The sequence below is a fragment of the Natrix helvetica genome, assembly GCF_964273705.1.
Source record: "Natrix helvetica genome assembly, chromosome: 1".
Taxonomy (NCBI): Eukaryota; Metazoa; Chordata; class Lepidosauria; order Squamata; family Natricidae; genus Natrix; species Natrix helvetica.
The window spans coordinates 1,905,423-1,931,460 of record NC_138548.1 but is presented as its reverse complement, the minus strand read 5'-3'; the positions used below and the strand labels follow the sequence as shown (position 1 = coordinate 1,931,460).

Genomic DNA, 26,038 nt, shown 5'->3' with positions numbered 1-26,038 from the left:
AGACTCCGGACAGTCCCTGAAGCCTCTGGAGGGCCTCCGGGGGGTCGGGGGAGGCTCTTTTCGCCCTCCCCAGGCTCCTATAAAGCCTCTGGAGCCTGGGGAGGGTGAGAAAAGCATGCAAAAATAAGCGCGTTGTGCGCGCATGCGCACTGGGGGGCGCGTTGCATTATGGGTGCGGCACGCCCGCACATGACCCCCCCCGCGCTCCCCCCATTTATGGCACGCGAGCCAAAAAAGGTTCGCCATCGCTGGCCTAGACTGTTAGAAAATGTTTTTCTTGTGGGGCAAAGGGGCATATAGCTAGATTCTGTAAAAATGCTAAACGACAGAATACTAGAAATGCTAAGAAACATGATAAAGTCAACTTAGGTATGTCTACTTTGACTATCTCTAGAAATGCACCATTAAGCCATGATTCATGGGTTGTTGATAGTGGAGCATCACAGTGCATTACTAGAAATAAGAATTGTTTTATAAAAATGTCTGCCAGCAAGCAACATGTATCTTTGGCAAATGGATGGAGGGTGAAAGCATCTGGTGAAGGTATGGCAAGGTGTTCATTTGTAAATGAGCATTTATCCATGTTGTATATACCTAAACTGAAATTTAATTTGTTATCAGTAAGAGCTCTAGTTAAGATTGGCTACATAATAACCTTTAGGGGAGATAAATGTATCATAGAAAAAGAAGGTAATAGGATTACTGCAAAATTAACAAATGGTTTATATATTATAACTGATGACCATACTGCAAATTCAGTGTATGACAATGTGAAGCCCCATGACGAATGTATACATCTGCTACATAGGCGTATGGGGCACATTAATTTCAAGACGCTGCAACAAACTGTAACGTTGTCAGAGGGAGTGAAATTAAAACCTTGCGGTAAGTATTTAAATTGTAATGTATGTAGTAAGGAAAAGAGCAGGGTTACTCCAGCAAATAGATATAATGGGTTTAAAATGAAGGAACTTTTAGAAGTTGTTTTTGCTGATCTAATTGGACCTATAAAACCCAGTTTGGGAGGTGCCTGTTATGTTTTGAGTATCATGGATCATTACTCAAGATATGGTTTCTGCTACATAATGAAAGACAAGACAGAAACATTTCAACAATTTTTTAATTGGCTGAGATTTGCGGAAAGGAAGATAAAAGCCAAGGTTATTACTGTAGTAACTGATAATGGGACGGAGTTTACAAAGTATAAGTTCCAAACTATGTTTAAAACAGCTGGTATTGAGCATAAACGTTCTGCTCCTTATAGACCTCAACATAATTCGTTTGTAGAACGAAGAGGGCAAACGTTACAAGCTATGACTAGAACCATGTTAGCCGATTCAGGATTGCCTGAAACATTATGGGGTGAAGCCATGATGTGTGCTAATCATTTACTGAACAACGTAGTAAATGCTTCTACTGGAGAGGTACCATTTACTCGTTGGCATGGTAGGAAACCTGATTTGAGCTACTTGCACACGTTTGGAGTTCCTGCATGGGTGCATATTCCAGCACAGACCAGATTAAAGGGCCAAACTCGTGCAAGGCAGTTAATATTTGTTGGTTATGACTCAAACCATAGATCTTATAGGTTCTGGGAACGTGGGACAATTCAGATCCATCACAATGCAAATGCTAAATTTTTAGAGCATGTTGGTTGGGATAAACTGGAAATAAGCAATGATGAGGTAGTAATTGAAACCCGAGTAGATCAAAAGAATGTATCAGGAATACCAGAAACGTGTGATGAAGGGAAGGAGTCTACTCAGGAGGAGGAAGTGAAAAGTCAGGATGAAGTGATAAAGCAGGAGGACGTTCAGGATAGTCCACCTATAAGCCCTGAATTACCCAGAAGGTCAACCCATGTAACGCGGCCACCTGATAGGTATCAGGCATCTGTTGCATGTAAGGTGGATAAGATACCTGCTACATACAATGAACTGACTACTTATCCAACTGAGGATAAAAAAGTAGGGCAAGCTGAAATGAACAGTGAGTTTAAGTCATTGTAGGATTTGGGAGTCCTTGACAAGACTGATTTACCTTCAAGTAAATATGCAAGGGGACGCAAACGGGTATATAAGCGTAAAACTGGAGTGAATGGGAATTATGTAAACCATTATGGATGGAAATTACGTAAACCCCGATGAGTTAGATGATTGTTGATATAAAAGGTTCTATGTGTGATAAGGGATGCATTATGAATTGCATCTTGAACCTACATTATGTACTGCATTGTGTGTTATAAACAATGGTTGTGATGTTTATGGATTGAGAATGTGAAGTTGTGTGTAAATACATTGACAACCCAAGAGGGGAGAATGTTAGGGATGTAACCCTAGGCTTGGCTTGGCAATGTATATAAGCTATGATTACTTTACTGTTACTTTAAATGATTCAGAGATGTAATTGGTTTGTTACCTCAAGCAGCCATAAGAGGGAGCCAGAATGGCTGTTAGCTCTCTGTTTTGTTAGACCCTGGTTGGTGTATTTTGAGGTATTGTGGTTTGCTACCGTTTAGCTATACTTTGTGTGTTAGACTGAGAATATTGATAACTGATTGACTGAACCGTGTATGACTTGGACTGATAACCAGACTCTGAATACCTCTATATTTCTACATAGTAAACTACTATATTTTTATACTATTCAGTGTCTCTGTATGCTGGTTTGTGCATGTTATTCCATATCACTCTCATTACACTTCTCAGCATACTCGCTCTCCTAACGGGGAGCTTAATTACTTAACAATTTGGCTGCAAAAAAAGGCGACTGCAATTCCGGGCAACTGCAACAAAACGAAATTTTCTGAGAAAAAAGAAATTTGTTCCTTTTTATTGTGCATTCGTCAGATTCCCTCCGCCCTGAATACGGCGCTACATACATTTTGAGTTGTGTTAAGAAGGACCAAAGAAACCAATCAAGGAAGGAGGCCAGGCAGGCAATTGGAAGCAACATTTTGGGCACCAGGGCCCAGTTCCACGGAGAGGGGTTTTTCCATGGACCAGAGGGGGAGGTCGCGGGCCATACTGGATCCGGCCCACAGGCCTTGAGTTTGACACCCTTGATATAGGGCAGTGATGGCAAACCTTTTTTGGCTCACGTGTCAAAAGCGGGGGGAGCGCAGGGGGGTCGTGTGCAGGCTTGCCACACCCATAATGCTTTGCGCAAAACCCCAGCGACCCCTCCTGAAGGCCCCTGAGCACTCCGGAGGGCTAAAACAGGCCCTACGAGCAACCAGGAAGTGACTTCCGGTTTGCGCGTGGGGTTGTTTTTTGCCCTCCAGAGCCTTCAGGGAAGCCGCCTGAAGGCTCCGGAGGGCTAAAACTGGCCATAGAAGCAAACCGGAAGTCTGTTCCTCAAAAGGCCGAAATCAGCTGGCCAGGGCGCACCTGCGCGCTGGTCAGCTTACAGGGCAATGCCTCGCATGCCCTGACAAATGGCTCCATGTGCCACCTGTGCTATGCGTACCATAGGTTCGCCATAATGGGTATAAGGTCTCCTGCTTGAGTTCTTATCCCTTTAAACTGAATGGCCTCATCAAACAAACTTTTCCTTAATTGAGTTTGAAGAGGGTACCAGCCTGCTTTTCTCTCCGGGCACGACACTTAAAAAAAAAAACACTTTAGAAAACTGCCTGGGGAGATACTGGAACAAAGTCAATAAACGGGTTTGTGAAGCTCTAGAAACAAATAAAGTTGTAACTAGCAGCCAGCAGGAGTTGGTTAAAAACGTGTCGGGTCAAACCAATCTCATCTCATCCTTAGACAAAGTGGCCAAATGAGTAGAAGAGCGAAACGCGGAGGAGATAGTAGACTTAGACTTCAGCAAGGCCTTCGACAAAGCAGACCACAAAACCTACTTCTCGCTCAGCTAGGAAAATGCGGGAAGGACAGCATCACCGCCAGATGGATTTCTATCTGGCTGACACACCGTACTTAAGGAAAGACTGGAGGGTCACCTGTCTGAAATACTACAGGGTCTCCTGCTTGAGCAAGAGGTTGGGCTAGAAGACCTCCAAGGTCCCTTCCAGCTCTATTCTGAATAAGGATGAATTAACAGAGGGATAGAACCAAGGTCCCATGAAGTGTTAGTATCACTCTCTAATGCCTTGGTAAGGCCACACTTGGAATACGGCATCCAGTTTTGATCACCACACTATAAAAAAAGAGATTGAGACTCTGGAGAAAGTGCAGAGAAGAGCAACCAGGATGATCAAGGGGACTGGAGGCTGAAACGTACGAAGAACGGTTGCAGGAACTGGGCATGGCTAGTCTAGTGAAGAGAAGGACCAGGGGAGACAGGATAGCATCTTCCAATATTGGAGGGGCTGCCCCAGAGAGGAAGAAGGCGGTCAAGCTATTCTCCAAAGCACCCGAAGGCCAGACAAGGAATAATTGATGCAAAGTGACCAAGGAGAGATTCAGCCTAGAAATAAAGAGGAACTTTCTGACAATTAACCAGTGGAATGACTTGCCACCAGAAATTGTGGGTGCTTCATCAGTGGAGGCTTTCAAGAAGAGATTGGACAGCCATTTGTCTGGAATGGGATAGGATATCCTGCTTGAGCAGGGGGCTGGACTAGAAGACCTCCAAGGCCCCTCCAACCCTGTTGTCCTATGTTCGAATCTGAAGGTACCAAAATGCTCTTAAACGTGTTTCTGGAGAGAGCAAAGAAACTTCTTGGATGAGAAGCGAAACGTCTTGAAAGAAAAAACCAGAAAGTCCAGCTGCCTCTTGAGAAAAAAGACCTTTGGGACAAGTGTCACCTGCGGGACGGAGAATCTCCAGAGACATTTTTGGAGAAGAAAAACGGAGTCTCTGGTGAACTTCCGGTCTTTAGTTTGTCTTTTTCCTTTTGGGTGAGTGGGTGCACAAGCGATCGAGGGCACGGGGCAGGGGTGGGGCGGCCTGCAGACGGTCCCTGCCGCCTCTTTCCCGGGCTCTCCGAGGCCCCCACAAATAGCTGCCAGGTCCAATCCTGGAGGACCCAGTGGGGTGGCTGTGGCCGCTTGCCACCCACTAGCACCATTTCAGGGGCTTCTGGATCTTGACGTACGGCAGCGCGAAGGGGAGGCTGCTGCTGGGCCAGTACTCCATGGAGGGCTCGCTGCCCGGCAGGTCGTAGTGGATGTCGAAGAAGAGGATGAGGGTGATGCAATGCAGGAGGGCCATGTTGATTAAGACGTGCCTGTGGAGGGAAGCAGGGCAGCCTCAGTCACTTCCACCTCATCCCCTCTGCCGCCCTCTGGGCTCCCCCACCCCCCTGGGGGTGATCTAGGGCAACTCGCCACGCCCAACTCATAACCATACCTCTCTCCCACCCTCCTTCCCTCTCTCCCTCTCTCTCCCTCCCTCCTTCCCTCTCTCCCTCTCTCTCCCTCCCTCCTTCCCTCTCTCTTTCTCCCTCCTTTCCTTTCTCCATTGTTTTCTTTCTTTCTCCCTCCTTCCCTCTCTCCCTCCCTCCTTCCTGCTCTCCTCTCTCCCTCTTCTCCTCTTCCTCCTTCCCTCTTCCCCTCTCTCCCTTCCTCCTTCCTACTCTCCCTCCCTCCTTCCCCCTCTCCTTCTTTCCCTCTTTCTCTCCCTCCTTCCTTCTCTCCCTCTTTCCCTCTCTCTCACCTTCCTTCCCCCTCTCCCTCTTTCTCTCCCTCCTTCCTTCCTTCCCTCCCTCCTTCCCTCTCTCCCTTTTTCTCTCTCTCTCTCCCCCCCTCCCTTCCTCCCTCTTACCAGAAACTGTGGAGGTAACAAAAGTTGAGCCTTTGGCAGAAGCCGCAGAAAAATTTGTCCACCAGCCAGCAGCTGATGGCGATGGCCCACCAGAAGGTCATGGTCCATGCCGCGCGCCTAACGGCCGGGCTGTTGCACCTGCGGAAGGGGGGAAGGCTTAGCGGTCCTTCAGCCGGCGGGTCAAGGCCACTGGCTTCCCATCCCAGGGAGCCTCCCGGCCGTGTCCCTGCCCGAGTCCCTGCTCTGGGCTACCCTGCAAAGATGGACCCCTCCCCCACCCCCACCCCCTGGGCCTGGCTTCCTGCAAGGGCTTTCCGACAGAAGACAGGGAGTCCTTGATTTACGACCGTTTGTTTTATTGGCCAAAATTACAACGGCCCCGAGAAAAGTGACTCAGGGCCCAAACCTCTGCTGCCCTCCCTCTTCCCTTCAGGGGGGTCAGCGGCCACCAGGCAGCGCTGCGAGGATGCCCCCCCCCCCCGCTTACCTGCGCACTTCCACAAAGGCCAAGTAGAGCAAGTGGAAAGCCACGCAGTTGAGGACGTAGGCGTTGAGGGCCGGCTTGACGAAGGACATCAAGGTGCTGGTGACCGTCACCGTGGCCACAAAGGTGAGGAACTGCTCCCTAAGGGAGGGACGGCCAAGTTCAGGCCCTTGACCCTGGAGACGGTACCTCCTTCTTTCCCCTTTCCCCTCCCCTCCTCTTCCTCCTCCTCCTCTCCTCCCCCTCCACCGTCTTTCTTTCTTTCTCCTCCTTGTCCCCATCCACCCCTTCTCCTCTTCCTCATTTCCTCTTCCTCCTCTTCCTCCTCCTTCTCCCCATCTCTCTTTCCCCCTTCTCCCTCTCCTCTTCTTCCTCATTTCCCTCTTCCTCCTCCTTGCCTTCCCCAACCTTCTTTTCTTTCTTCTTTCTTTCTTTCTTTCTTTCTTTCATCTATCTTTCTTTCTTTCTATCTTTCTTTCTCTCTTCTCCTCCTTCCCCTCCTCTTCCTCATTTCCTTCCTCCTCCTCCTCCTCCTTTCCTCCCCCTCAACCATCTTTCTGTTTGTCTTTCTTTCTTTCTCCTCCCCCTCCCTCTCCTCCTCTTCCTCATTTCCTCCTTCCTCCTCCTTTCCTCCCCATCTCTCTCCCCCTCCTCTTTCCTTTTCCTCCTCTCCTTCTTCCTTCCTCCTCCTTTTCCTCCTCCTCTCCTCCTTCTCCTTCTCCCTCCTCCTCCTCTTCCTCCTCCTCCTCCTTTCCTCTTCTGTCCTTCTTCCTCTCTCCTCTCCCTTCTCCCCCCCCCCAGCAAGATCCACAACACGCCATCCCAAAAAGTTGCCAATGCCCATAAAGCACAAGTTGAATGACTCCCTCTTGGCTGCCCCCTTGGCTTTGGAGGACAACTGTGGTTGGGGGCAATGCCCAGGCTCTGTGTGTGGTCTGATGCACCTGAGGTTGCGCAGCACATTGGAAGGAGACACCAAACTCTTTTAGGGCTAACTTTTGTGTGGGTCAGGGGGAGCAGGGGGCTAAGTGTTCTCTGAAGGTCCGCCCCTTTTTTGGCCTGGGTTTCGGATCTGACCCTTGGCTATATTAAGGCGAGTGGACTTCACCCCAGGGGGATTCTGGGAGTTGAAGTCCACACATGTTAACGTTGCCAAGATTGAGGAAAGCTGGCCTCCATGATCACCTAAAGGGAGCCACTTTGGGAAATCTCTTTGCCCACCTCTGGCTCCAGATGCTTCCCCACCATCCAACACCTCCAGCAGAGAGAATGATATTAGAATAGAATAGAAAAGAAAAGAATATGAAATGAGAAAAGAATAGAATATAGAATAAAAGAATAGAATAGAATATGAAATGAGAATAGAATAGAATATAGAATAAAAGAATAGAATAGAATATGAAATGAGAATAGAATAGAATATAGAATAAAAGAATAGAATAGAATATGAAATGAGAATAGAATAGAATAGAATATAGAATAAAAGTATAGAATAGAATATGAAATGAGAATAGAATATGAAAGAATAGAATAGAATAGGACTAAGAGGAACAGAACAGAACAGAAAAGAATAACAGAGTCAAAAGGGACCTTGGAGGTCTTCTAGTCCAACCCCCTGCTCAGGCAGGAAACCCTACACCACTTCAGACAAATGGTTATCCAACATCTTCTTCAAGTGTTGGAGCATTCACAACTTCTGGTGGCAAGCAGTTCCATTGATTAATTGCTCTGACTGTCAGGATTTTTCTCCTTAGTTCTAGGTTGCTGCAGTTTTGATCCCCCGTCCCAGACTCTGAACTTTGGGGTCCAGAGAAACCCCCCTCCCCACCCTCCGCCCCCTGCCCTTCGGGGGGGCAAGGGAAGAGCTGCCGGGGGTGGATGGGTGGGCGGGGTCTCCCTTACCTGTTTTTGATGAAAGAAGGGAAATATCGGATGGGGAACCAGAAGCCGTAAGAGACACAGAGGGTCCACAGGATGGACAGCTCGTCCAGGAGCTGCCCAGCGTAACTCAGGGTCACGTGGTAATAGAAGGAGAATACGCCTGGGGAGGAAGAGGGGCGACTTAATGTAATAACAGAGTTGGAAAGGGACCTTGGAGGTCTTCTAGTCCAACCCCCTGCTCCAACAGGCCCTCTTCTCGCCAGCAAAGCATCTGGGCTGCCCTTGACGCCCATCCTCAGAACCCCTTAACGACCATTGGGGAAAAAATGTCATAAAATCAGATCAATGGCCTGATGACCTGCTTTATGACCGTCGTGGCTGATGGCCGTAGCAGGCAGGCTCCATTACGGTCATAAGATGAGGACTGTGCTTTCTCCAAAGTGTCCTTCCTACAGGTTGTCCTCAACGTACGGCCGCCATTGAGCCCCAAATTTAGGTTGCTAAGGGAGACGGTGGAGCTTTGCTTCATTTTACGATGCTTGGCAATTGACTCATATTTATGACGGTCGCAGCGTCCCAGGGGTCACGTGATTCCCCCCTTTTGCAAAGTCCATTGGGGAATCCAGATTCGCTTAACAACCGTGCGACTCACTGAACAATTGCAGTGATTCTCTTAACGACGGTGTCAAGAAAGAGCTGTAAAATGGGGCAAAGCTCACCTGTCTTGCTTGGCAATGGACATTTGGGACTTTTTGAAGATAATCTAGCCTTAAAATAAAGAGGGGACTAGTCCTCTTGATGCTGATGCTTGGCTGGTCTACCTCGCAGGGCTGACGCCGGAGCCTCCATAGCCACCTACCGATAAACATCTGCAAGATGACGAAACCCCGGATGGGCACAGGACGATAGCCGATGTAATCGGTGTTGAGCCACAACATCATGGGGGCCAGGATGAAAAAGGCCACGTTGGTGATCTGCAAGAGGGAAGGAGGGAGGGAGGGAGGGAGGAAAGAAGGAAGAGAAAGGGAGGGAGGGAGGAAGAAAAGGGAGGGAGGAATTAAGGAAGGAAAAGGAAGGAAGAGAGGGTGGAAAGTAGGAAGGAAAAGGAAGGGAGGGAGAGAGGGAGGGAGGAAAGAAGGAAGAGGGAGGGAGGGAGGAAAGAGGGAAGGAAAGGGAGGGAGGGAGGAAAGAAGGAAAAGGGAGGGTGGAAAGAGGGAAGGAAAAGGGAGGGAGGAAAGAAGGAAGGAAAGGGAGGGAAGAAAGAAGGAAGGAAGAGGGAGGGAGGAAAGAAGGAAGGAAGGAAGGAAGGAAGGAAGGAAGGAAGAAGAGAAAGAGACAAAAAGGATTAACAATGTTAGAAACCCACACAGGGCAAATATGTCAGAAGAGGCAAAATCACTCTTTGACCCCCGGGAACTATTGAGCCACCGGGACAGAATAAGGAATGGGACCTTCAAGGTCTTCTAGTCCAGCCCCCTCCTCAAGCAGGAGACTCGGCCATTTTAGACTAATGGCTGTCCCAGTCCCTTCTTAAAAGCCTCCAGAGATGGAGCCCCCACAATTTCTAATGGCAAGCAGTTCCACTGGTTAACTTTTCCTCACTGTTAGGAAGTTTCTGCTTAGTTCTAAGTTGCTTCTCTCCTTGATTAGTTTCCATCCGTTGCTTCTCGTCCTGCCTTCAGGGGCTATGGAGAATAAGTTGACCCCCCCCTTCTTTGGGGCAGCCCCTCAAATGCTGGAAGGCTGCAATCCTCCCCCCCCCCCCCCCCCCGTCGTCCTTCTTTTCTCCAGAGTGGCCAAATGCGAATCCTGCAACCGTCCTTCCTATGTTTTAGCCTCCAGGCCTTTGATCCTCTTCGTTGCTCTTCTCTTTTTCCAAAGTCTCACCATCTGTTCAATATTATGATTATGTGATGCGTTGTGTTTTGTTGTGTTATGTGTTATCTTATGTGTTATGCTATGCTGTTTGGAGAGCCAGTCTGGCCTCGTGTTGATGACACCAGGGCAGAAACCGGAAACTGTGGGTTCGAGTCCTCCCTTGGGCACCAAGCCGGCTGAGCTGGGTCACCGTGTGCCTCTCCCGCCTCCTCAGTTCTAGAAAGGAGAAGGAGGGAGAAGTCGAGGGAAAACCACGTCTGGAGAACCCTTGCCAAGAAAACCTCCAGGACTTGTCTGGGCAGCCTCCGAGAATTGGCAAAGAGTGAATGGAAGGAGGAAAAGAAGCTGTTCCCACGGCACGCGACTCCTTCTCAGGGCGAACTGGCCGTGCGCGCGCTCCGGCCGCAGGAAGGCCTTGGGATTGAGGTCTGTGTTGGAAAGGGCAGCCTCCAAACCCAGAGGAGGAATTTCCCCATGGCCAGAAGCATTCACCGTAGGCCTCTCTCGCCTGCCACCTGAAGTCGCCGGGCTCCATCCCGGGGAAGCTCTCCGGAAAGGATTGGCTGAACTGAGGATGGCTGCCCTGGGAAGAGGGGTTGGACTAGAAGATCTCAAGGTCCTTCCCAGCCTTGTGTGTGTGTGTGTGTGTGTGTGTGTGTGCCTTCCAGGCAGAAAACCATTTTTGCGTTGCATTTGTGCTGATAAGCTGGTAAGGGAGGAGAACTTGTGGCTTAGAGGCTAATATAACTGCTTAATATGTAAAAGTCAGCCCAGGTTCGAATCCCAGTAAAGGTAGGGATAGCTGATGAGAGCTAAATAGCTCGAAATAGATCTCCACTAGTCTCCCTTTATTTATTTATTTATCAGCACAAATGCAATATATATATATATATATATATATATATATATATATATATATATATATATATATATATATATATATATATATATATATATATATATATATATATATATATATATATATATATATATATATATATATATATATATATTGCATTTGTGCTGATAAATAAATATATATATATATATATGTATTTGTGTTACAACCCCTGGTATGCCTAAATATGGGAGGAAGCTCACTACTCCCTCTTTCTGTCCTTCGGCTCATCACAGAGGACCATCCAGGCAGAAAACCATATTTTGATTTTTAATGTTGCCTTTTTATATTTGTGTTGTATTTGTACTGATAAATAAATAAAGGGAGACTAGTATAGATCTATTTCGAGCTAATTAGCTCTCATCAGCTAGCCATACCCTTACTGGGATTTGAACCGGGATTTGAATATATATATTTTTAATAAATTTATAAATTATATATTATAAATATATAATTTTTTTAATTTTAATTTTTATATCAACAATCCATTTTCCACTACCCAGACTTGGATTCTACCCTTCCCACCTGGCAGACTCTCTGTTTCTACCCGATACCAATTTGGTAGCTTTTCGAACCTTTTGCTCTAGTTCTATTTTGAAGTCGTAGCACCAGATTTCGAAATGCTGCTTACTCTAGGATCAGCGAGGCATTGCAACTTGAGTTGTGTCTACATCTAAAGGATAAGCATCAGATTCTTGGGTCATCTTGGCCCAGAAATCTAGGTGTGACATGTACCCATGAGTCTGCTTAACCTGGATAGACCTCTGCATGGATACGGCCACTGGAGGGAAGCAAAGTTGGTTTGGAAGGGACCTTGGAGGTCATCTAGTCCAACCCCCTGCTCAGGCAGGAGACGCTACACTATTCCAGACAAACGGCTGTCCAATCTCTCCTTAAAAAACCTCCATTGCTGGAGCACCCACAACTTCTGGTGGCAAGCAGTTCCGTCATTATACAATTACAATACAATAATACAATAGTAGAGTTGGAAGGGACCTTGGAGGTCTTCTAGTCCAACCCCCTGCCTAGGCAGGAAACCCTATACCGTTCCAGACAAATGGCTATCCAACATCTTCTTAAAGACTTCCAGTGTTGGGGCTTTCACAACTTCTGGAGGCAAGCTGTTCCACTGATTAATTGTTCTCACTGTCAGGAATTTTCTCCTCCGTTCTAAGTTGCTTCTCTCCTTGATTAGTTTCCACCCATTGCTTCTTGTTCTACCCTCAGGTGCCTTGGAGAATAGCTTGACTCCCTCTTCTTTGTGGCAACCCCTGAGATATTGGAAGACTGCTATCATGTCTCCCCTAGTCCTTCTTTCTCTTAAGCTAGACATACCCAGTTCCTGCAACCGTTCTTCATATGTTTTAGTCTCCAGTCCCCTAATCATCTTTGTTGCTCTTCTCTGCACTCTTTCTAGAGTCTCCACATCTTTTTTACATCGTGGCGACCAGAACTGGATGCAGTATTCCAAGTGTGGCCTTACCAAGGCCTTATAAAGTGGTATTAATTGTTCTCCCTATCAGGAAATGTCTCCTTCCTTCCAGGTCTCTTCTGTCCTGGGTTCGTTCCCCATTGTTGCTCCTCATCCTGCCTTCAGGGCAAAGAGGTTCAAGAGGTTGCAAGGGGACTTCAATGGCAGAGAACTCTAGCAAATGGCCATAAATCAATTATTAACTGTGTTTCTTCCTCCTTCTCCCTTCCTTTCATTGCTGAGGCTTGGCGTTCCCAGATAATTGCCTGGCCTGCACACGGCTCAAGCCCCCATTTGCTGATTCCCCATTGAGCTCCAGCCTGGGGGCCATCTTGGTCCAGCCCCAGAGAGCCGATGGCCCAAGCCGATGGGGGAAACCCTTTTGCCCTACAGGGGGCTGGGGGGGGCTGTTGTCGACTGCTGGGGGGGCACGAATGGAGGCAGAGGCAGCAACTCATCCCGAATGCTTTGGAGACCTGCGCCACAGCCGACTGGGGACCTGCTCTCTGCCCACAGCCAATCCATAAAATATTCCTAGAACCCTAGGGCTGGAAGTCACCTCGGAGGTTACAGATTAACAGAGTCGGAAGGGACCTCGTAGGTCATCTAGTCCAACCCCCTGCCCAAGTAGAACCCACCCGGCACCCTAATTCCCCCCCCACACACACACACAGTGGATGGGCAGGAGGAGGGGGGAATGGCGCATCCACCCTTATGCCAAGAAATTCTCCCACGGAAGAGTTACCGAGTTGTAATATTCAGCAATATATTCGGAGCGCTCGAAGTTGGCTTCGCACCAGTCGACCTCGGAGCTCAGATAGGAGAAAATGTGCAACATCTTGGCGCCTCCAGCGATGCCACTCAATCACGGAGAGAGAGAGAGAGGGAAAACCGTCTGTGAAGGAAAAAGAGGGAAGAAGGGAAGCAAAGTTGCTTGTCCAGCTTTTCCGACTGCCTTTTATAGTGCCCAGCCCACGTATCACCTGCACCGCTAGAAGCATGCCAAATTAACTTTATTATTAGATGCCTGATTGAGTGCCGTGCCTGACTAATTCTTCACATCCTTGATTTATTCTGCTTCGGGCAACATCCCCAGATCTGGTGGCCATGAGTTCCACAGGGTAATTGTCCCTTTGGGAGGAGGAGGAGGTTTCCTTTTCCTCACCTGGGCAGGCTGTTCCTCCCCAAAAAGGCTTCCATTTGGACCCCAGAAAGGGCCAATTCCTGTCCGTCTCACCTGGTCCTTCCCCCCCACCCTTAATTTTTTTAGAAAACTAAATTATTCTCCATTCGGATTTGAACCAGAAAAGAAAAGGAAAAGGGGAGGGAGGGAGGGAGGAAAATGAGAGGAAGGAAGAAGAAAGAGAGAGAGGAAGAAAAAGGAAGGAAGGAAGAGAAAGAAAGAATGAGAGAGAGAGAAAAAAAAAGAAAGAAAAAGAAAGAAAGAAAGAAAGAAAGAGAAAGAAAGAAAGAAAGAAAGAAAGAAAGAAAGAAAGAAAGAAAGAAAGAAAGAAAGAAAGAAAATAAGTTTTCTCGGTGGGGGAAAATTTCCCCACTTGCCTAGAATGAGATTGGGGGAAAGTTGCTGTGTGTGTGTGTGCGCGCGTGCGCAGACACGCCTGTGCTTTTTCCAGGATGTTTCTAGTCCTCTTCACCTCTCTCTCTCTCGGGGACAACCTGTCTGGGGGAAGAGAGGAAACTCCCTCCTTTGACACCAAAATAATATTGCAAAGGCTGCTTTCCTAAGAGCTCTGGCAACGGAGAGGCAAAAGAAAGACCCCCTTGCAATGTGGGGGGGGAGGAGTAGGGGGCTCCCTGGGGGTTCCAAAGCATCTTCCCCCCCCCTTGAAAATAGCATCGGTGGGGGCTTTGCTGGTGTAGCTGCAGAAGTCTTCTTGACTTTTTGAGTCAATAATAATAACTGGGTCATTCAAGGGGGGGGGAGAGGTCTTCTCTCTTCCCCCCCCCAGTGTGGCCCAGATGTGTGGGGCTGCCTGGACAGAGGTGGGTCTTGCTTGCCTTGGGGGGGTGCCTTTGGGGAAAGTCTGACTGTCAAACCGCCACCTCTGCTTCCCTCTGCAGGTCTGGCAAAGGGAGATCGCACCTGGGACAACAATTTGCAGGGGATAAGACACACACAGAGACCCAGGGACACGTGCACACACACTCAGGATGTGGTTTCTGGAGGCGTTTCACAGGCACACTCTCTGGATTGCAGTGGCGTGCCATGGCTCGCACGCTGGTCGAATCATCCATCCTCCCGGGGATGATTAAAGGGCGGCTTGCGGTAACGCACATTTAAGCCTTCCTTGTGTTGTGGTTACAGCCCTCTGCAATACCGCATCCTGACCCACAGGTAAGAGTAACAGGAGAACAGAGTGGGCAGGGCCCTGGGAGGTCATCTAGCCCAACCCCCTGCTCAAGCAGGAGACACTGTAACGTTCCGGACAACTGGTTGTCCAGTCTCCTCTTGGGAACGTCCAGCGACGGAAACCCGAGTCGTCCTTAATGGGTCTACATCTACACGGAGGGAAGTATGCAGTGGAGTACCCCAAGGCTCTGTTTTAGGCCCAGTACTCTTCAACATCTTCATCAATGATTTGGATAGGGAATAAATGGGGAACTCATCAAATTTGCAGATGACACCAAGCTGGCAGGAATAGCCAACACTCCAGAAGACAGGCTAAAGATACAGAAGGATCTGGATAGACTTGAACCCTGGGCCCTGTCTAAACTCAATGAAATTCAACCTAGAGAAAAGTCAAGTCTTGCACTTAGGCAAGAAAACCCAAAGGACACACAGAGACTGGGGGAAACGAGGCTTCATAGCAGTAACTGTGAGAGAGATCGTGGAGTCTTAGAGGACAACCAATTAAATAGGAGCCAGCCGTGTGCAGGGGCAGCCAAAAAGGCCAATGCAATCCTAAACTGCAGTAACAGAGGGATACAATCAGAGGAAATTGGCAGTTTCCAGAAGTGACCAGCTGACCAGCTGTTTCCCCCATGTTCTCTCTCTCTCTCTCTCTCACACACACACACACACACACACACACGTGTGCACACAGGGATCAGCCTATGTTCCGAAGCACCCGAGGGCAGAACAAGAAGTAGCAGATGGAAGTTTATCAAAGAGAAATCCAACCTAGAACTAGGGAGAAATTTCCTGACCGTGAGAACGATAAACCAGTGGAACCGCTTGCCACCAGAGGTTCGAAAGGTACCGAAATGCAGGTTCTTGCCCTGGCGGGGTTTCTCAGTCTCAGCTACTTTAACGTGGGTGGGCTTCCAACTCCCAGAATCCCCCTTTCGGTCTTGTGGTTTCCATGTTAGCTTTTCCAATGGTGGGTACACGCTGTTTATCTCTCTGTGCCAGTTGATGGCTGGTTTGTCTGAGTCTCACACAATTCTCTAGCGTATTTTGGTCTCTCCTAGGAACTACTGAGAAGAAACCAATACTCCTAGCGTACCTACACTGACAGGGCAACCCACCTGTATCTAAACAGAGAGTAAACCTCACTCCCTTCTAACTCAGACAATGTCACCTACTTGGGTGAGTAGACTGGACAGCCATTTTCCTGAAACAGTAGAGGGCCGTGATAGCGAACCCATGGTACATGTGCCAGAAGTGGCACCCAGAGCCTTCTCCGTGCGCATGGGCGCAGTTGCCAGCTGCTCTTCCAGGTTCTGGTGCTTTGGAGCATGTATTATTATCTGGTTATTTTAGGGTTTTTTAATCTGTTGTGTCTGTTTTAGGGATTTTAAAAAAATATATATTTATTTAGCTTTGTACAGTTCTTTTAATTGCATTTTAACCTCCTCCAAACTGTACATATTTAATTTTTTATTGTATTTTTGTGATATTCTCTATGGACTGTACACCGCCCCGAGTCCCTTCTGGGAGAGGGGGCGGTCTAGAAGCACAAATAAATTGAAATTGAATTGAATTGAATTCACTCATGCACTCCAGTTTTGCCAAAAAGGTTAACCACCACTGGTACAGGGGCTCCTGCGTGGGCTAGGGGTTGGACTACAAGACCTCCAAGGTCCCTTCCAGCTCTATTATTCTATTCTCTAAAGCACCTGAGGGTAGAACAAGAAGCAATGGGTGGAAACTAATCAAGGAGAGAAGCAACTTAGAACTAAGGAGAAATTTCCTGACTGTCAGAACAATTAATAAGTGGAACAGAAGTTGCCTCCAGAAGTTGTGAATGCCCCAACACTGGAAGTTTTTTAAGAAGAGATTGGATAGAAATTTGTCTGAAATGGTGTAGGGTTTCCTGCCTAGGCCAGGGGGGTGGACTAGAAGACCTCCAAGGTCCCTTCCAACTCTATTATTCTATTCTATTCTAACACCGGAAGTTTTTAAGAAGAGATTGGATAGAAATTTGTCCAAAATGATATAGAGTTTCCTGCCTGAGTGGGGGGCTGGACTAGAAGACCTCCAAGGTCTCTTCCAACTCTGTTATTCTATTTTATATTCAAGGGAGGTACTAATGCCACTCTATAAAGCCTTAGTAAGGCCACACCTAGAATACTGCATCCAGTTTTGGTCACCAACTATAAAATAGATGTGGAGACTCTAGAAAGAGTGCAGAGAAGAGCAACAAAGATGATTAGGGGACTGGAGACTAAAACATAGGAAGAACGGTTGCAGGAACTGGGTATGTTTAGCTTAAGAGAAAGAAGGACTAGGGGAGACATGATAGCATTGTTCCAATATCTCAGGGGTTGCCACAAAGAAGAGGGAGTCAAACTATCCTCCAAGGCACCTGAGGGCAGAACAAGAAGCAATGGGTGGAAACTAATCAAGGAGAGAAGCAACCTGGAATTCAGGAGAAACTTCCTGACAGAGAGGACAATCAGTGGAACTGCTTGCCACCAGAAGCTGTGGATGCTGCATCACTGGAGGTTTTTAAGAAGAGAATGGACAGTCATTTGTCTTGGTATGCAATCTCCTGCTTGAGTAGAGAGGATTGCTTTCAATCTGCTTTTTGTACTTTTCAAAGATGCCATCCCTCAGACCTCCGGGCTTTCCGTCCTTCAAACGAGGGTTACGCCTTTCGTGGTTCATTCCAGCTTGCCTTTTGACTGCATTAGTAGATTATAAAAATTGAGAGGTTGGGGGCAGAGACCTCTCCTCTTAGCTATGTAAAAGAAAAGGTGGCTGGGGAAGTCGATCAAGGATCATCAGGAGTTTGAAAGCTCACAGCTTCTGGGACAGGAATAGAATAAAAGGGAAGGGAAACGGAGAGGAGAGGAGAGGAGAGGAGAGGAGAGGAGAGAGTTTAGAGTAGAATGGAAGGGAACAAAAGGGAAGAGAAGAGGGGAAGAGAAGAGAATTTAGAATAGAATAGAACAGAATAGAGCTGAAAGAGACCTTGGAGGTCTTCTAGTCCAGCCCACTACTCAAGCAGGAGACCCTATACCATTTCAAATAAGTGCCTGTTCAGTCTCTTCTTGAAAACCTTACAACGTCTGGTGGCAAGCTGTTCCACTGGTGAATTAATTATCCTCACTGTTAGGAAATTCCTCCTTAATTCCCAGTTGCTTCTCTCCTTGTTTCCATCCGTTGCTTCTTGTCCTGCCCTCGGGGGCTTTGGAGGACAGGTGGACCCACTGGTGGGATTCAAATAATTTCACAACTGGTTCTCTGGCCTAATGGTTTCTGCCAACAACCAGTTCACCAAACTGCTCGGAAAGTTAACAACCGGTTCTCTCAAAGTGATGCCAACTGGCTGAATCCCACCACTGGGTACACGCCTCCTCCCCTTCCTTTGTGGCAACCCCTCAAGTATTGAAAGACGGCTATCATTTCCCCCCTGGTCCTTTTCCTTAAAGCCAATGCCAGCAACCGTTCTTGATATGTTTTAACCTCCAGTCCCCTAACCATCTTTCTTACTCTAAAAATCGTCATCGGTTCTTTCCTTGTCATTATCCACCGAGGGGAAAGGAGGGTTTCCCGAATGAAGCAGGTTCACACAACAGAGGAGAGGAGAGGAGAAGATAGAAGAAGAGGAGATAGAAGAGGAGAAGAGAAGACAGAAGAAGAGGAGAGGAGAAGATAGGAGAAGCGGAGATAGAAGAGGAGAAGAGGAGATAGAAGAGGAGAAGATAGAAGAAGTGGAGAGGAGAAGATAGGAGAAGAGGAGATAGAAGAGGAGAAGAGAAGACAGAAGAAGAGGAGAGGAGAAGATAGGAGAAGCGGAGATAGAAGAGGAGAAGAGGAGATAGAAGAGGAGAAGATAGAAGAAGAGGAGAGAAGATAGGAGAAGAGGAGATAGAAGAGGAGAAGAGAAGACAGAAGAAGAGGAGAGGAGAAGATAGGAGAAGCGGAGATAGAAGAGGAGAAGAGGAGATAGAAGAGGAGAAGAAGAGCTAGGAGAGGAGGGGAAAAGATAGAAGAGAAGAGAGGAGACGATAGAAGATGAGAGGAGAGGATAGAAGAGAAAAGAAGATAAGATAGAAGAGAAGAGAAAAAAGAGGAGAAGAGAAGATAGAAGAGGAGAAGAGGAGAGAGGAGAAGATAAAAGAGGAGAGGGGAGGAGGAGAAGATAGAAGAGAAGAGAAAAGAAGAGAAGATAGAAGAGAAGAGAAAAAAGAGGAGAAGAGAAGATAGAAGAGGAGAAGATGAGAAGATAAAAGAGGAGAGGGGAGGAGGAGAAGATAGAAGAGAAGAGAAAAGAAGAGAAGATAGAAGAGAAGAGAAAAAAGAGGAGAAGAGAAGATAGAAGAGGAGAAGATGAGAAGATAAAAGAGGAGAGGGGAGGAGGAGAAGATAGAAGAGAAGAGAAAAGAAGAGAAGATAGAAGAGAAGAGAAAAAAGAGGAGAAGAGAAGATAGAAGAGGAGAAGAGGAGAGAGGAGAAGATAAAAGAGGAGAGGGGAGGAGGAGAAGATAGAAGAGAAGAGAAAAAAGAGGAGAAGAGAAGATAGAAGAGGAGAGGAGAAGATAGAAGAGAATAGACAAGAAGAGGAGAGGAGAAGAGAGGAGAAGAGAGGAGAAGATAGAAGAGGAGAGGAGAAGATAGAAGAGGAGAGGAGAAGATAGAAGAGGAAAAGAGAGGAGAAGATAGAAGAGGAGAGGAGAAGATAGAAGAGGAAAAGAGAGGAGAAGATAGAAGAGGAGAAGAGGAGAGAGGAGAAGATAGAAGAGAATAGACAAGAAGAGAAGAGGAGAAGATAAAAGAGGAGAGAAGAGGAGAAGATAGAAGAGGAGAGGAGAAGATAGAAGAGGAAAAGAGAGGAGAAGATAGAAGAGGAGAGGAGAAGATAGAAGAGAATAGACAAGAAGAGAAGAGGAGAAGAGAGGAGTGGAGAAGATAGAAGAGGAGAGGAGGGAAGAACAGAGTTGGAAGGTACCTTGAAGGTCTCCTAGTCCAACCCTCTGCTCAGACAGAAATCCCTATTCCATTTCAGACAGGTGGCTATCCAGTCTCTTCTTAAAAACCTCCGCTGATGGAGCACTCACAACTTCTGGTGGCAAGCAGTTCCACCAGTTACTTGTGTCTGATTTTCTCAAAAAAACATACAGGGTTTTTCACGGAGCCGGTTAATTGATATGGGGCTTGCCATCTGTCCCCTCCCTCACTTCCTTTCTCCACAGACACACACACACAGACACACACAGAGACACACAAACAGTGTGACTCTCTCCAACTTCCATCCTTCCTTGTCCATTTAGCCATTTCTTGCATCAGAGGCAGAGTTGCGACAACGCTTGAGAAGTTTGTGCCAGGGGAATGCCAAGGGTGAGCAGCCACCCCCTGCCAGGCAAGTCCTGAGTTTTGGCTTCTCGGGCGCAGCCACAGCAGTGCCCCTGAGCATGCACAGAGATCAGAAAAGGGGAAAAAAGACATCACCCCACAAACCTTGCAGCCCAAGGAGGACCGGTGGAGAATTCCCCTTCTTTCCTACCTCTCTTGGAGTCTCCGCTTTCTTCCCAACCGTCGCCTTGGAGTATTGTCCCCTGTGCCGGCAGGTGTTCAGAGGCACCTCACCCTTCCAACCTGTTTTGCCACCTGGGGATGGAAGGAACCGGCCCCGAGGAGGTCAAAGGGGAAACTGAGGCAGCCGAGAGCACAGCCGGGCTGTTACCACTAAGGCTGGCTCTTTCAGCAGGTGCCAGAAATGATTTAAATAAATCCACCTCTGGGCGCGAGGGGAGGGGAGGACTGGTGGCCCTCATCACGGGGGGGTGGGGTGGAGGGTTGGGGGGGTGGCAGGAGGGCCCCCTCCCCGTCCTCTGAAGCAGCATCTTTCCTCCAGCCGCTGAGGTAGCGATTCCTTCCTCCTCGCACCCCGACCCGTTCGGGGAGTTTCATTTCGTCACACCGGGCTGAATCTTCTCTGCTGCCCCGAAGCTACGAAGGGCTGTGTGCCAGCTAAAGCTTTGCAGCTGACGGCAGGTGGCTCGCCCTCTTTCGGGCAAGTTAGAGGCAGGCCTTGACTTGCGACTGTTTATTTAGTGACCGTTCAAAGGGACCAGGGCGCCGCAAAAGGGGACTCGCTGCTGTTTTCTTCGCCGTTGTGTTTGGACGCTGGCCAACCGACTCGTATTTATGACGGTCGCAGTGTCTCTGAATGGTGGTGGTGGTCATAGGGTCCCCTTTGGTGACCTTCGGACAAGCGAGGTCTACAGGGAAGGTGGATTCACTTAATGGTGGTGTTTCTTGCTTAATAACAGTAGCGGTTCGCTTAGCCATGGTGAACGAGAAAGGACGTAATAAGGACGTAACTCTTCTAGTCCAACCCCCTGCCTAGGCAGGAAACCCTATACCGTTTCAGTCAAATGGCTATCCAATATCTTCTTAAAGACTTCCAGTGTTGGGGCATTCACAACTTCTGGAGGCAACTTCTGTTCCACTGATTAATTGTTCTAACTGTCAGGAAGTTTCTCCTCAGTTCTAGGTTGCTTCTCTCCTTGATTAGTTTCCACCCATTGCTTCTTGTTCTGCCCTCAGGTGCCCATTTGGGGCGAACCCAATCCGGGAGAATAATCTGCCTTTGAACCCATAGCCGATGCCTTTCCCCATTTTCTTCCTCCATCCCCGCAGGCCAGGAGTGGGGATCAGGGATGGACAGCTGCAAAACTGCCCCAACTCTGGATGCGGGGATCCCTAGAGCTCATTTTGGAGGTGGGGGGAAGGGAGAGAAGAGAGAGAGAGAGAGAGAGAGACCCTAAGTGATTTTTAGCATAGCATTTCTCAACTTTGGCCACTTTCAGACTTCCAAACTTTGAGGTTTTTCTTTGAAGAGGTTTCGCCTCTCATCCAAGAAGCTTCTTCAGCTCTAGGAGACAGTCAGAGCTGAAGAAGCTTCTTGGATGAGAAGTGAAACGTCTTCAAAGAAAAACCAGGAAGTCGAATTGCTTCTTGGGGAAAAAAAGAAAGCACCTTTGGGACAATCGGGACCTGGGTGGCTGAATGAATCTCCACATTCTGGACTTCAACTTTAGCATCTTTTGGGGAACACCTTCAAAGCAGGGGTGACCCCACAGAGAAGCCCCTGCCGTTTTTCTTGGCAATATTTTCAGAATGGGGCTGAAAGCGTCAGCTGGGCGCCTAAGGCAGGACTCGAACACACGTCCCGCCACTTTCGAACCCATGTCTTAAAACATCAACAACCCCCAAAACAAATGGGAAAATTTACAATTATCAATGATAGGGAGAATTTCTACAATCAAAATGAACATTTTACCTAGAATTTTATATCTGTTCCAGACAATCCCAATTAGACTAGGGAAAAATTATTTTGATGAATTAAATAAAATAGCATTGAAGTTCATTTGGTAGGGGGGGAAAGCAAGAATAAAATTAAAGTCGTTACAAGATGCTAGAACAAGAGGAGGCATACCCAATTGGGAATTATATCACCAGGCAACTAGCTTGATGTGGGTTAAGGAGTGGATAACAGTAAGGAATTCCAGACTATTGACCTTAGAAGGATATGACCTATTGTTGGGATGGCATGCTTTTTTATGGTATAAAGGAACCAAAACACGGGGTTATTTTAGAAGACATTACTTAAGGGAGGCTTTGTTATTGAATTGGGAGAAGATTATAAAGCAATATTACCTAAAAATACCAGTCTGGCTATCAACTATGGAAGCCTTTTCATATCCAATAATATACAAAAAGGAACAAACGGTTAGATATGGTGAAATATTGAATGCAGAGGGTAAACTCAAATCTATGCAAGAGCTGAAACAGGAAGGAATTGAAATGAATTGGTTTTCATGTGTGCAAATACAATCTAGATATGATAAAGACTGTAAAATGGAAGGTTTTTATGATTAAAAAACCTGAGTTAGATAAAATTTTGACCGGTACTGATGAAAAAGTAATTTAAAAACTATATGGACATTTACTAGAGGTTAAGCTAAAAGAAGAACAAGTTAAAGAATCTATGATAGCTGGGGGAGGGGGAAATTTTGGACATGGGATTGAACTAGAGAAATGGCAGAAATTGTGGTCCCAAAATTATAAAATGATGATGTCAACAGCTTATAAGGAAAATTTGTATAAGATGTTTTACAGGTGGCACCTATCTCCAACAAGAATAGCAAGAATCTCCAAAAACAAATCGGAAAAATGTTGGAAATGTCATCAGACACCAGGATCATACTACCACATGTGGTGGACTTGCACAGAAGCTAAAATGTATTGGACTAAAATCCACATGTGGTTGGAGAAAATGACACAGAAACGCATAGACTTTAAACCAGAGACTTTTTTATTGCGTATTATACCAGATACATACAATAAAGACTTGAAATATTTGATCTTAAATATTTTAACGGCAGCCCGAATTGTATTTGCAAAAAATTGGAAAAATAAGAAAATACCAATGCAGGAGGAAGTTATTCGAAAAACAATGGAATGTGCTGAAATGAGTAAATTGACATTTGAAATCAGAGAACAAGAAGACGAACAATTTTATAAGATTTGGGACTTGTTTTATCAATGGATACAATTACCATAATTTTGAATTGTAATAATAAAATGTGATAGGAGATACTATAAAGACATATTACTTTTATATAGACTGTATAGATATTGGTATATATATGAATTGAATATATAGATTCTATAGATTTATAACAAAGTAATGGATTATTGGTATATATATATATATATGAATGGAATATTTAGAATATTTTGTTTAAAATGAAGAAACAATAATTGTAGTTGATTATATGAGATACAATGATAAAGATGTATTTATATGCATTTGATAGATATTTTATGATTTTACATTTAACTGAAAGTAATGATACACAAATATAAAATGTTGGTAAACCTTTTTTTTATATACTGCAAGAAATACCAGAATAAGATAGATGACACCATAAAGATATGTTATTATTAAATAGATTTACAATGATGTAACAGATAGCTAGCATACATATGAATACAATCTTTAAAATATATGTTTAAAAGGAAGAAATTATAAGAGTAAACTGAATATATATGATTTATAATAATAATCAATGTATTAATGTATATTGGGTTGAAAACTGTTGATTTTATATGCAACTGAAAGTGGTGATGCACAAATGTTTGTGACCAAATAACATGCTAAATAGATATGTAATTGATGATATTTTTTATGTTATATGTATGTTTTTGTTTGTTTTAAAATAAAAAAATATTTTTTAAAAAAACAACAACCCCCAAATCAGCTTGCTAACCGCTCGGGCATCTGGAGGGCATCAGAGGCTGGCCGACCTTACATCCACCAGGATTTGCAGGGGGGACTCTCCTCACTGAGCCCCATAACTCGAGGGGAGGCGGGCCAGAACCCCTCAAGGCCAACCCCAGAAGCCAAAGCCTGCAGGTGAGTTTATGCAACGGGAAGGTTGCAAATTTTCAGGGTGATCCTCGCCTTACGACCACAACTCAGCCCAAATTATCTGTGTGAGAAGAGAAACCATTGTTAAGTGAGCTTTGCCCTATTTTACAACCTTCCTTGCCGCAGTTGTTAAGTGAGTCACACGTTAAGTGAAGCTTCCCCACGGGTTTGCTTCGTCAGAAGGTCAAAAAAGAGGACCGTGTGACACTTGCGGCCGTCATAAAAGTCCCATCAGCATCTGAGTTTGGATCACTTCTGGGGATGCTGCGGTTCACGGTCGTAAGTGTGAAAAGTGGTCGTGAGTCACTTTTTTCAGTGCCGTTGTGACTTTGAGCGGTCCCTAAATGAACTGTCGCAAGTCAAGTACTGTAGTGCTGTAGGTCAAAGCCTAATCTTAGATGAATGGACTTCATCTCCCAGAATTCCCTAGCCTGTCTCTAACTGAATCAGAATCGGAATAGAGCTGGAAGGGACCTTGGAGGTCTTCTAGTCCAGCCCCCTGCTCATGCAGGACACCCTCTACCCTTTCAGACAAGCGCCTGTGCAGTCTCTTCTTAAAAACCTCCACGGATGAATGCTGGGCATGGAAGTCTCAAAGTTTTGTCCAAAAGTTCCAAAACTTATCTGAAAGTTTGGGGGGGGGGAGACAAACCAGTGGTGGCTTCCTACCGGTTTGGACTGGTTCGGCCGAACTGGTAGTGATTTGGGGGCCTGGGTCGCTAGAACCAGCAGCGGCCCAGGCATGCCATGTCCCCAAACCATTTCTCCGTCGGGAGTGCCAGAGCCCACCCTTGGCCCAAACTGCATTAAGGTACAATCAAGATCAAGGGAGGGACTAATACCTCTCTATAAAGCCTTGGTAAGGCCACACTTTGAATACGGCATCCAGTTTTGGTCACCACACTATAGAAAAGAGTTTGAGACTCTAGAAAGAGGGCAGAGAAGAGCAACCAAGAGGATTAGGGGACTGGAGACTAAAACATACAATGAACAGTTGCAGGAACTGGGAATGGCTGGTCTAGTGAAGGACCAGGGGAGACAGGATATCAGCCTTCCAATATTTGAGGGGCTGCCACAGAGAGGAGGGGATCAAGCTGGTCTCCAAAATAGACAAGGAATAATTGGTCAAGCAGAGCTTCAACCTGGAAATAAGGAGGAATTTCCTGACAGGGAGAACAATCGACCCGTGGAACAGAAGTTGCCTTCGGAAGTTGTGGGAGCTTCATCCCTGGAGGCTTTCAAGAAGAGACTGGACTGCCATTTGTCAAGGTCTCCAGCTTGGGCAGGGGGGTTGGACTAGATGACCTTCAAGGTCCCTTCCAACTCTGTTAATCTGAATCTATCTATGATTATCAAAGGCCTGGAGGCTAAAACATACGAACAAACAAACATAACATGGTCAGACCACTCACTTCTCCGACTTGACTTCCCTGGTGCTACCCCCCGCCGCGGGGAGGCGGAACCGGAATATCCTAGGTGGTTCCGCCCCAGGCGCCTGATGGAACCGGAAAGGTTCCAGACGGAGCTTGGGCCACCTCCTGTAGACCTGACCCGCCCCCGGATAGAGGACCTAGTAGCCGCCTGGAATAATGCGGCTGCCGGGGCCTTAGACCGGGTGGCGCCTTTGCGGCCTCTCCTGCGGCAACGAACCACCCTGGCCCCTTGGTTTACCGAGGAGCTGAGGGTGATGAAACGCCACAAGAGACGCCTAGAGAGCCGATGGAGATCCTCCCGTTCCGAACTTGACCGAACACAGGTACGAACCTACTTAAGGACATACCTTGTGGCAATAAGAGCGGCCAAACGTCGACATTGTGCCGCCCTTATTGCATCCGCAGATAACCGCCCTGCCG

The 26,038-nt window shown here is 46.8% G+C and overlaps 1 protein-coding gene across 1 annotated transcript; it reads right to left on the bottom strand.

Moving 5' to 3' along the window:
- Window positions 1-821: 821 nt before the first annotated feature.
- On the bottom strand, window positions 822-20,418 carry ACER1 (alkaline ceramidase 1). Its single transcript, XM_081936399.1, has 7 exons — window positions 20,250-20,418; window positions 13,082-13,231; window positions 8,949-9,063; window positions 8,111-8,249; window positions 6,212-6,349; window positions 5,725-5,862; window positions 822-5,188 (listed from the first exon to the last, which is right to left on the bottom strand). Exons 2-7 carry the CDS (start codon window positions 13,172-13,174, stop codon window positions 5,020-5,022), a joined length of 792 nt encoding a protein of 263 aa, XP_081792525.1. The 5' UTR covers window positions 13,175-13,231; window positions 20,250-20,418; the 3' UTR covers window positions 822-5,019.
- Window positions 20,419-26,038: the final 5,620 nt, after the last annotated feature.